This window comes from Platalea leucorodia (genome assembly GCF_965183815.1).
Source record: "Platalea leucorodia genome assembly, chromosome: 6".
Taxonomy (NCBI): domain Eukaryota; kingdom Metazoa; phylum Chordata; class Aves; order Pelecaniformes; family Threskiornithidae; genus Platalea; species Platalea leucorodia.
This window is the reverse complement of record NC_138828.1, coordinates 30,014,854-30,026,904: the sequence shown is the minus strand read 5'-3', so window position 1 is coordinate 30,026,904 and position 12,051 is coordinate 30,014,854. Positions and strand designations below refer to the sequence as shown.

Sequence of the window (12,051 nt, the reverse complement as noted above, 5' to 3'; positions counted from 1 at the left end):
TTACTGCTAGGTTGAAATCCAGTTTTGAAATAGTTCTTTGTATTTCTAAGTCATTTTTGCTTGACAAAGACTTTTGACTAACCACCACAGTGGTTTTAATATTTTTCTGGAGCTTTATTTTTCATGGGTTGGATATCATGATGCAGTGTACCTCCCTTTTGAGTGCTTTTGGCAAGTGACCCTTGTTTGGTGTTGATGATTCCCTTCTTAATGGAATAGGCCATACATTTTCCTCAGCATAGATATGAAGGAGAGGAATGAAAAACTGAGGAATTAAGGGCCAGGCCTTTGGCATAACAGCTTTCACTGCAAAAACTTCCTCATATATTTAAGTAACTCAGTCAACCAAAAAAAATCCTGCAACAGAATTGTATATAGAATATTGCTATAAAGAATTTGCTTGGTTTTTTGTTTTTAACACTGTAGGTGGCTCTGCATGCATGTGGTGTGGCAACAGACATGGTGATCGAACACTGCATCAAGGCACGAGCAGCCTTTGTCATCTCCCCTTGTTGCTATGGCTTCATTCAAAACACAGTGAAGTTTAAATATCCACGAAGGTAAACTAAAGCTAACAAGATAAACTTTAAAATATCAACTTAAATGAAGGAATACTAAAAGAGTACAGAATTAATCAATTGAAGATCATTGCAAGTATCTAGGCTAAATTGGTTCACAGTTGTAATGCAACTGTTTCCTCCTGTTTCTCTTTGCAAACCCATCCTGAAAGGGAGACAGATCGGTAATTCCTGGGTGTTTTTTTTTCCTGGATTTATCTATTCATAGTTCGGAAGACTTTATACCATCAACACAGTAGAAACAGTACGTGGGAGTCTATGTAATATGCAGACCTTGTACCTTGAAATCACAAAGTTAATAGAAAACTCATGAAAATTACTGTAAGAAGGGGAATTGACATTTTAATGTTGGAGAAAGATGTAACCAATCAACTTAAAGAAACGAGTCTGCTTTATACCACTTGTGAAACTCTTCTGATTTATTCCCAAGTAGACAAGCTCTCCTGTATTTCAGTTCATATTTTTAATACTTTTTCAATGGACTGTGTAGATATTTTGTCGTCTTCTAATCCACCATGTTGGTGATACTTATATATCTTAGGCTTAAGAATTTTAATGCCTTTGATATAAATAAAATGTAGAAGATAAGCATAAAGTGGCAGAAGATAAGAGGCTAACAGCTTTCTGAGGCAGAAGTAGATAGGGGAAGAGGGTTGTGGGGTTTTTTCATAAAGCTGAGCTGTGCATTTTGGATGTCCAAGATGAATTAGATTTAATTCCGCTAGGAATTACAACACTGTCATAGGTACATATTTGCTAAAATAAGAAACTGAAACATGCTGTTCTAAAAAGAATCAACAAATCTAAAAAACCTTATGCATCCATGTTAAATATTTTTCATATTTTTGTATAATATCAAAGTGTGCTGTTACAGAAGTGTGTGGAGAGTAAATATTTAGAATTTGTCAGTTTGAGAAACTTTGCATTTAACAGTATTTTCTTAGTCAGTTTGATTCTTCCATCTCTTTATGTGTGTCCCTTTTTGTTTTCTCTTGTGACACAGTAAAATAAATAAATATTCTTAAGGAAGAGGCAATAAAATTTTAAGCCGTCTAAAGTTAGCAGGCATATAGCACTTCTCTGTTGACTTGTTTTAAAATTGACTGGGTACTGTTTAACTTTTGACCAGTTAGTTTTTAGATCATGAAGACTGGAAATGCTCACTATGTTAGAAAACTTTTGTTGCTGTAGATGCTGCAAGAATGTAAATTATGGTTTTGTGTTTGCTAAAATTTTGAATCTAACATTGTAAACCTATGTAGAAAGTTATTTGGTTCATAACATATCAACCCTAGCTCAAGCTACATTTAAGGTTTGCTTTTTCTTTTTTCTTCATTTTATATGATCATAAAACGTGATAGCCTGCCTATGTCCCCATATTGCCTGTGCTCTATACTGAATTCCGTTGTAGAGGCACCTTACTTCTGTGACACAAACAAAATATAGGCATGTCTAGAGGTTGTGTACATGTAATATGAAATATTTATGTGACGATGTGGAAATGTCAGTAAATCTATGTTACCATTTATAATGATTTAAAGAGAGAATTTTTATGAATAATACAATAGGAAAAAAAAAAAAGACACCAAATGCACTTTTCCAGTGAACTGGAACTGTAATGGTTACTGGTTTTTTTGAATGCCTTTCTGCAGGATACAGATATTGCTGTTTTGTTTAAAATATGTTCAAGTATGTAATGATTGCTTCTATTTTCCACTTCTGCTTTTTTTCGATGTTGATTTAATTGCTCTATTTTTTTTTTCAGTCATCAGTTCAAAGAAATTTTGTCCTACAAGGTATGTAAAAGGGTTGGGGGAGAGGGAGGGTTATGTACAGTTTCCTGCGTTTCACTGAGTCTTCTTATCAAATGAAATATAAGTGGTTATCTTTTAATTGCAAGGAGGAGCATGTGTTATGTGAAATGTCCATTAGTAGCGCAGATGTCATTGTGTTGCTTTCTCTCCACCATCCATTTTTTAAGGCTTTTTTTTCTTCAATAAAACTAAATAGTTTCTCCACAAAAGAACTTTTTTTTATCATAATGCGCAAGCGAGCCATTCCTAAGATACTTCAACATTTATCAGCTAACAATTACAGGATGCCAATTTATTTAGGTCTTAAATACAACTGTTTATACTGTGGAGATGCCTGATTATTTTTTAGGTAAAATTATTGATTTTACAGATGTTATTTTCTGATAAAGATTAGATTTCTCCCTCTATGTCTAGAAGACTGGACATAGTGAGTATGAAGAGCTTATACTCATCCGCAAGAATTTTATGCAGTATTGTTTTAAAAACGTTATTCAAAATGATTTAAAAAATATTCAAATGTGGTTTGACCTTGGGGGGAGCCAGGGTCTGTGCGGAGATTGTCTGAGAGAAAAGTGGGAGAAAGAATCAATGAGATATGCAGATCTGACAGAATGAAGATAACAGATAACAGGGGAGTGAAAAAGGACAAGAGCAGAGAGGTGGACAGCAGACAACAGGTACTGATCTGTTAAGCTTTGTCCAGTGTGTTTAAACTAGTTAGTGATGAGCAACCAGAAATTTGAAGGTTAGATGCACTTAATGTGGCATGGAAAGAAAATGTTTCCATTTGAGAGAAGCAAGGTTATATAGAAACTTTACATGCCAAATCCTAGACAAGGGTCTTGGTGTTTACAATATAGAAAATGAGTTTTAGAGATGCAGAATAATCCTTTGTAACAGAAATATGAGAGAAAGATGGTATTTCTAATATCCAAATGTTATTTGGGACAATGATCATAACACAGGTGCTATATGTAGCAGGAAAATGGAGATTATCCTTTTTAATTCTCAAGTAAGAGAGCATTTAAAAAATTCAGAAAATTTCCGGCCATCTTATATAGGGAAGTTCAGTTATCTGGTAATACACTAATGTTATCTTCATGACAGTCTGGTTTATGTACGCTTTACTAATTTACATGGAAATAAATGACCACAGATTGAGATGATAAAAGCGGCACAGTGGATTTGGACCTGCCATTATTTTTTCCCTTGATTTAACATTCTTTTCAATATATTTATATGTTTGTAACGCATAATCATGAAGAACTCAGGTTTCAGTTCAGAAAAAGTTCATTTACCTACGTATTATTAAAAGCAGACCTGTTGACAGTACAGAGGGACATGGTGACAACTATAAGGTCAAGGATGCCTAGATCAGGATAGTGTATGTAATCTCATTAAAGCTCAGTGAATTTTTTTCTTAATCTGTTATTCCACAGAGGTTTTATCAACCATATAGAAGTTCCAGCATTTTATTATTTGTGTTGCAGAAGGGCACAGGGGCCAAGGACAATGCTAAAAAATATTGCTGCTCTTAATAATGTAAGACAAATGGTCTAGGCTGGTTGGTGCCTCAAATAATCCTAGTTATAAATAACTTTTGTTATACAGCTAGCTATATGCATTTTTATATTTCATATTAATAAATTGTTACAGGTTATTGGCTAGTAGCCAGAGCTGCCATGTGTTAGCCAGACGTTGTCTGTGTCACCCCCCTCCAGTTCCCATTTTAAATTCATTTCTCTTATCTTTCATTTCAGTGAGATCTAAAAAGACATCCAGAAGTCTGGCAATTCCAAAACTTTTTTGATGAGAACATTATGCTGTAGTTGATTAGTTTATAGCTCCAAAGAATAAGGTTATGATAGCTGTAGATTTCTACCATGATACATTTTGAGACTCTTATTTGTCAAGACACTCTCCCTATAGGAGAATTGGAAAGTAAAACCGAATAACTTTGCACGTACAGCTTTGAAAACTTAATAGGAATTGAAGGCATGGGTGTTCTAGTAAGCAAGTTAACTGTTCATGCACACACAAAGTTTGGGCAGTTTATAATTACCGTCATTATTTTAGAAATGCTTTTATTATTCCTGCCAACAGGGAATGTGACAATTTAATGACTGTGTCACGGGGATGCGATGTAGTCATAACTTGGGCTCTAGTTTAACTTTCTGGATCATCTCTGTAGGAAGCCAAGGCATTAGAGTCAGTCCAGATTTTCAGGTTAAGTGGTGAGGCTTACCTTGGCTGGTCTAGTTGGATGAGCTGAGAACCTGATGTTGCAGAGAGCCGGGTTGTGTTGGGTGCCTGAAGGCTGGTTAAGGGTTCTGTGCTAATGTGGATCTTCTCCATCTCCTCTGAATCCCTCTTTTTCTCCCCAAGCTGCCTATCACTGCTTCTTCTCTCCTAACAGCAGCCACATTGCCTGTGGCTCTCCTTCTCCATTCTCCAGTAGTGACATCTGGGTTTAACGTTTTCATCTCCTTTGTACTACAAAAACAGCCATATCTGAACTGAATGGACTGGGCATAACATGTTTAAGTCCTAACCATGTTATAACATGTTCTCATTTTGCTTGCATATTTCTTATGGAGCTGCGAGCTGAAAACCTTCATGTGAATGAGCTGTACTAGGGAACAAATATCCCTGCCTCAAGATATTGTAAATTTATTTAAAGGAGTAATATTTGAGTATCAAGTAACAATAATATTTTATTTCATAATATGTGGGCAAACTTTTTTGTGGTCAGGTGTCTATTAAATTTATTAATTGGATGGGTTGTACTGTGGAGGGAGTTACCTTCTTGATTTAATATGAAGATGGGATTTCATTCAGGTTTTTTGTGAAATGAAGACTTTTGGATGTTTATGTCTCCCTAATAAAAAGCTGGAGTAAGTATCCTTACTTCAGGATACTGAAGAAAGCTGAAGTATCCTTAGGCGAAGTTGCTCTCTCCGTCTGTTACAGGAACCAAACCTTTAAAATCATCATTTTATATCAGACAAGAATTAAAAAAAAAAAAAAAAAAAAAAAAAGGTTTCTTTTTGATGCAAGACACATGTCCTTTTTTCAGAACTATAGCTCTGGAAGCTTTGCTTAGCAGAGCACTTTTTGTCATTGTCCGTTTCTGTTTTCTCCCCATGACATTATAGGAGACTTGGGAATGTTGTACAGTTCTCAAATGGTTCTGATTTACTCTGTCCTGTACTTAATATTGCAGCAGTCCCAAAGAGCACCACTGTCATCAGAGCATTAATTTCATTGCTACACCTTCAAGGCTTTTTCTCTCACCATCTGGCTAACTTGCCTGCCTTAGCTTGGCTGGTCTTTGAGAAACCGTTATGCTAGCATAGGCGGTGGTTTTTGAAGGCAAACGAGGATGGGGTTCTGCCTGCTTGTGTAGTGATCTAAGCAGGGAGTAAGGTGGTGGGGCTAACCCTTCACTGCACCATGCCCCTGGGGGACAAGGCAGGAAGAAACCAACAGCAGCTGTTGTAGAAGCCTCTGCAGAAACTTTAAGTGGAACAGGGGTAGTTTGAAAGTGAATTGTGCTCATTTTGATGTAGGAAACTTTCCTATTCACAGCCAGGTATTTTTTGCCTTCACGATCAATCTTGCTTTCAGGATCTTTTGGGTTGATCTTGAATGGGTTTGGCAGAGCAGAGGAAGTTTGACCCACAAGGTGATTCTTCTGGGATTCAAAATCACTGATTGGGAGAAATGTGCAGTAGCTCAAATCACCTATTTAAGAATTTTGTCTTTGCTGCTTATTGATGCAGAGATGCTCCCCTATGGTGATTGTGCCAGAAGGCAGCTGTGTTGCTCATCAGTAATTGAAGGCAAAATTAGTCTGCAATATGTCTTTGGAGAATGCTATCTTGTATACATTGCATCCAATTCAACTGCTGCAGAGAATTAGAGAAATTTTAGCAAGAAACAAATACTCATGAGTAGAAATGTGGTCACGGTTACAAACACTTCATTTACACACATATTTACAAGCCCAAGCAGTATCAAAATTAGGATTTGCACACAGATAATTTTTCTAGAAATACAGTCTTCAACTTGATAGCATTTTTAATACTTTTAAATATTTAATTAGATTTTTCTTACTTTATTTGGAAGAGGGAAATGCTACTGGACCAAATTTCTTCTTTTTTTTTTTTTTTTTCCTAGGAGCATATGATCCTTTGCAGATTTGCAGATCAGACAGCTGTTCAGCTTCCACCTGAACGCAGGCTTATTGGTATGAATTTCTGCAGCTGTTGCGTAAATGATCTCAGTAATGTATTTACCTTGATACGTAAAGGAAGAAGTAGTACAATTATGAACAGGGCATTAAGTTGCTATCTTCACATAACACTTGAAAAATTTGAGTTTCTTCACATTTTGCCTCTTGCTGTTCTCAACTATGGTATAGAAACTCTTTTCTTCTTTCAAAATTATCAATATGAGATAGAGGGTTTGCATTTTACTGATTTTTGTTGCTTCACCTTTTTTTCTCCCACCATTCTCTGAAAAGAATGAGGTCTTTGTAAAGTTCACTAACATCCTGCTATTGCCAGTTTATCTTACATTAAATGCACAGGCTATTCATAGTAGTGATTTTTAGTGTGCACCCTTTGTCCTGCTTGTAATCGCTGGTGATAACTCTCTTAGAATGGCAAACATGTAATGCCAGCTGGAAACAATAAGGCTAAATTGCAGAAGTTGGGCTAGCTTTGGTACAGGCAGGCTTAAGAACAGACAAACCTGTTTGACCCACCTCATTATTAGGATCATGGTAATAATTTTAGAAAAAAAACCCAGAAGATTTTCTGGGATATTTTTTTTTTTTAATAGTGAATAATATTTATAATTTGAAGACTTTGCCAAGAACACAGTTTGGCTTACCCCTTAGCTGGGGTACCAGCTTTCCCATTGTGGGGAAACTTATGTTACAGCTACAGCAGAGCATGACTCAATTTTTACCTTTCAGTAGTCGGTTCTGTTTCGGGTTTGTACTTTATTGCCATTCTGAGTAAGAGCAGCTGCCTTCTGTTGGGTCATTTCCGTGCAATTAATGGCCAAAGTAAGTTGATCCCTGAGATTTTACTTTCTTGGTCAGGTGTCAATGATTTCTGAGGAGAAGAAATGCAAGGAGCTATCATTAAGATAGCAGGAATTTCTTTACTCAGAAAGGCAGCAAAATACATAGTACTTCAAATACTTGGAATAAGTAAAGCCATTTCTTCATTATGTGCAATATTCTAGTGTCCTTTGACTTACAAAAGGGTATAATGTGCTTCTGTCTGGTATTAATGTTCTGATGGAAGCTATAAACTAGCTTCCAGGTCAGAAAAGACAGAAGGGGCTGGGAACTCTCAGAATGCAATAACTGTGTATTCTTGGCTTGCAAGAAACACCGAGAAAGTATATTAAAGCAGTAGTGGCAAATAATCATAATGTTTTTAAAAAGCTTAATTTGAAGAATTCAAAGTATTTCCTATACTCACTGCACAAAAAGAAAATAATACAGATTCTGAGATAACAATATCTATTTTATAATAAATTTGTTGGCTTTTTTGCTATCATCACAGTATTTGAAAAAAATAAGAGCAGTGTTCAGTTACCAGTGTAGCACCCCACATTGTCCTCTGCTCCTTGCCAGGTGGACTGAAAACTGGAAAAGGACCCAAAAAACTTTTTTGAAAGACTGTAACTTTTACCTGTTCTCTGTCTCTGAAACTGCAAATTTTTTTTCACAAATTTTTTATGTGCTTTGCCCTGACAAAAAACCAAACATAAATCATTTCTCTCCCTTTCCCTACCTCATTGGTTCTTCTATTTTAAAGAATGTTCTTTTTTCTTTAAGTTCCATGTGATACTAATTTGTTTCATTGAAGATCATTCCGATTTCAGTGTTCTGTTTCAGCTTTGAAACTGGTTTTATGGCAATCTTGTTGGGGTACTTTTAAGTTTTGCTTACAAATAATTGAAGATTGAATCAGATCAGTGTTACAGCCATGGTGAGATTTTTTTTGTTTGTTTAATTTTGTGCAATGCATCATCAGGTATTGAGAAAACTATGTGGATTTCATTTAATGAAAATATTCCTGAACAGATGGAGACTTTCTCTTTTCTGTTGTAAATGGTGGCAAAATGGCTCGTTCTGCTACTTTTTGAATATTTAAGGATGGTATTGTAAATTGTATTTTAGTAATTACCACTGAATTTATGCAGCTTCAGTGAAGTGACAAATCATTTTGTTTCATTACCTGTAAGCCCCTAAAGCACTAAAGTACAGCATTCTGTTTGTGACTGTCATGGCTGAAACAACACGTTTCTCAAAGGAGTTATCACCAATTTCTGTAGTATCTGTGAATGTAAAGATAGGCAGTTGAACCCGGTTCCGCTACACACAGCAATTCTCTCTTAAATGAACAAAGCTCTGTTTCTCATTTTCAACGGACATGTGTGTTTTATCTACCATATGCAGCAGTGGGACCTGAGTGCAAACATACTGAATGGTTTTGTGAACATCGCTACAGCGTACCTGATTTATTCTATCTGATCACAGAACTGCTCCATGTATTTCACACAGTCTTACTGAGAGCACCCAGGAAACCAGGCCCCACTTGTGACAATCCCAACTCCCCCTTAGTGTGTACACTTTGAATAATAATGATATTGCTGTCAGTGACAGGAGCGTGTACGTGCCATTTTGTTCAACCAGTCACAAAAGGTGATTTTTTTATGAAACCACAAATGTAGGAGAATAGTGCCACAAGAAGTAATTTACAGAGATCTATCCTGGGTGGTTATATGAACTGCTGATTTCTCCCTGCAACATATAAATCTATACAGGACTGAGTTGGAAAGTTCTTTTTCAGGCCTAACCTTATTATTGTCTCTAAATTGTCTCCTTCCCAATTACTACTCTTCTAAAATTCCAAGCCACCAACAGAACAGAGTCAAAATGTCATAATGTTGGTGAAGTCAAAGTAGTGAATTTCTTTTGTAACTAAAGAATTCAGCTGAGGAGAAAATACTTCTGGCCATCGTCTCACCGTGGACAGACAGAAGAGATTGGGCTTAGTACTGTATTAAAGTATGATGTGCACCAGCTGTTCTGAAATACAAGGATGCTGAGGGGCATGTTAGTGCCACCTACCCAAAACTTCTACAGGCACCCAACAGACGCATACCAGGGCTTGTAATGATAACAGGCACTCAAGCTCTGTATATGTACAGGGGAGAGAGGCAGGCAGTTCCAGAGGGCAGTTCAGAATGCCAGACTTGTACCCTGATGGTAAACAGAATGAGTGCTCCTGTCTCTTCCCTTCATAGAATCATTTAGGTTGGAAAAGACCTTTAAGATCATGGAGTCCAACTGTTAACCTAACACTACCAAGTCCACCACTAAACCATGTCCCTAAGCACCGCATCTACCCATCTTTTAAACACCTCCAGGGATGGGGACTCAACCACTTCCCTGGGCAGCCTGTTCCAGTGCCTGAGTACCCTTTTGGTGAAGAAGTTTTTCCTAATATCCAACATAAACCTCCCCTGGTGCAGCTTCAGGCCGTTTCCTCTCGTCCTATCCCTTGTTACTCTGGAGAAGAGACTGACCCCCACCTCACTACAACCTCCTTTCAGGAGGTCTCCCCTCAGCCTCCTCTTCTCCAAACTGAACAACCCCAGCTCCCTCAGCTGCTCCTCATAAAGACTTGTTCTCTAGACCCTTCACCAGCTTCAGTGCCCTTCTCTGGACACGCTCCAGCACCTCAACGTCCTTCTTGTAGTGAGGGGCCCAAAACTGAACACAGGATTCGAGGTGTGGTCTCACCAGTGCCGAGTACACGGGGATGATCGCTTCCCTAGTCCTGCTGGCCACACTATTTCTGATACAAGCCAGGATGCTGTTGGCCCTCTTGGCCACCTGGGCACAGTGCTGGCTCATATTCAGCTGGCTGTCGACCAGCACCCCCAGGTCCTTTTCCGCCAGGCAGCTCTCCAGCCACTCTTCCCCAGGCCTGTAGCACTGCATGGAGTTGTTGTGACCCAAGTGCAGGACCTGGCACTGAGCCTTGTTGAACCTCATGCAGCTGGCCTCGGCCCATTGATGCAGCCTGTCCGGATCCCTCTGTAGAGCTTTCCTACCCACGAGCAGATCAACACTCCCGCCCAGTTTGGTGTCATCTCAGACCCCAAATATATTTAACTGTACAATTCTGTCAGGAACAAGAAAAGATGTAGGATCACTGGCCTTGACACTGGAGCAGGATTGTGCATGTAGGATCATTGACCTTGGGGACTGAAGCACGATCGTGCCTTGTTCGTGACTTGAGACTGTATGACTATTAGCAATAAAACATTTCAGGGAGGTGCTAAATCTTTCTTGCAAGGGAGCTTCAAACTGCTGAAAATATGATTTGACAAATCAATTCTGTATTTCAGAACATAATAATCAATTATAATAAGTAAATATGTGAAGATAAATGGCCCCATCATCTTGGCATGGCTGTATCATAATACAAACTTCTCAGCAGAAAAAAAAAACCTTGAATTTATCCTTCCCATTTTTTCTGCAAGTAAATGAGATAAGATTAGTTTTTATTAGTAATTTATTATTTTTGTTTATAAGCAGTTACATTAATATTTTTCAAATCAATTACACTGGATCACTGTTCGGTATTTTAGTCCTTTATTGGTATTCAGTAATCAGAGATTTTCAGATTTTGGATCAAGTACAGGAGGAAAACAGTTACGGTTTTAAAGGGAGTAGAAGTTTGGCGATTCAGAAAGCTAAGGAGTGAACTATCAATTTTTTTTTCTTCCTGTGGCTTTTACATTAATGCATGCATTTTTCTGTAAGTTTTGATAATACTTAAAAATAGTTGTGCCTGTTATGTTTCTCCATATATAAAGAGTCAATAATCCTTCTCAAGCGCTTTGCTAAATGAGGGTTACAAGTCACAGATGTGATTTAGAACTGCTAATCACTGTCTATTTGAAGTAAAAGAGATCAATATAGTTTTTAAGTAAATTTGGAACTTATTTTTTAGATGACTTAGTGATGTGTTTTCCTAACATTGAATATTGAAGTGCACGTTTCTGATAATGTTTCTACGTTTTTAGAGTTTCCATGCTTCCCTTTGCTCTAATTTTAGGAAAACAGTGTATGGGGCTTGTGGATCTGGATCGGGCGTGGGCTGCAGAAGAACATAACTACTCTGTTCAAGTTATATCTATGGAGCCAGAGAGTTGTTCTCCAAAGAACAATATGTTTGTGGGCATCCCTACGTAGAGTGCGAAACTTGCATTTGATTTGAAGCTGAACATAAATCTTCAGCATGTAATGACATCCAGCAGATACAAGCGTAGCTGGGAACCAGACATCATGCATCTTGCACCTATTGCTTTGGGAAGAGGAAGCAGCACAAAAAGTCTTAGAAAGCAAACTGCATGCAGAGCATCACAAATTGTACTTGTTATGTGTCATTAAGCAACTTTTGGTTCTCTTACTGAGAAGTTTCTGGATCTAACGGCTGTGCATGGAATCATGTCCATCTGCAAAGGTTTAGAAAAAAGTTGGTCTCATTGAAGGGAAGGTGATTTCCTTTTTTGTAAAGCTACCTTGGCTGCTTCAAAATTGCATTCATGTTCAAAACTGC

General features: G+C 37.6%; 1 protein-coding gene across 1 annotated transcript in view; it reads left to right on the top strand.

Annotated features, from left to right (window-relative positions):
• GSTCD (glutathione S-transferase C-terminal domain containing) overlaps positions 1-11,684 on the top strand; it is a gene marked incomplete at its 3' end in the record, with an annotated part of 74,401 nt that extends 62,717 nt beyond the window's left edge. Inside the window, exons 9-12 of the mRNA XM_082316468.1 lie at positions 427-560; positions 2,344-2,374; positions 6,572-6,641; positions 11,548-11,684. Of these exons, the coding sequence (XP_082172594.1) occupies positions 427-560; positions 2,344-2,374; positions 6,572-6,641; positions 11,548-11,684 (372 nt within the window). The remainder of the gene's footprint in view (positions 1-426; positions 561-2,343; positions 2,375-6,571; positions 6,642-11,547) is intronic.
• Positions 11,685-12,051: the final 367 nt, after the last annotated feature.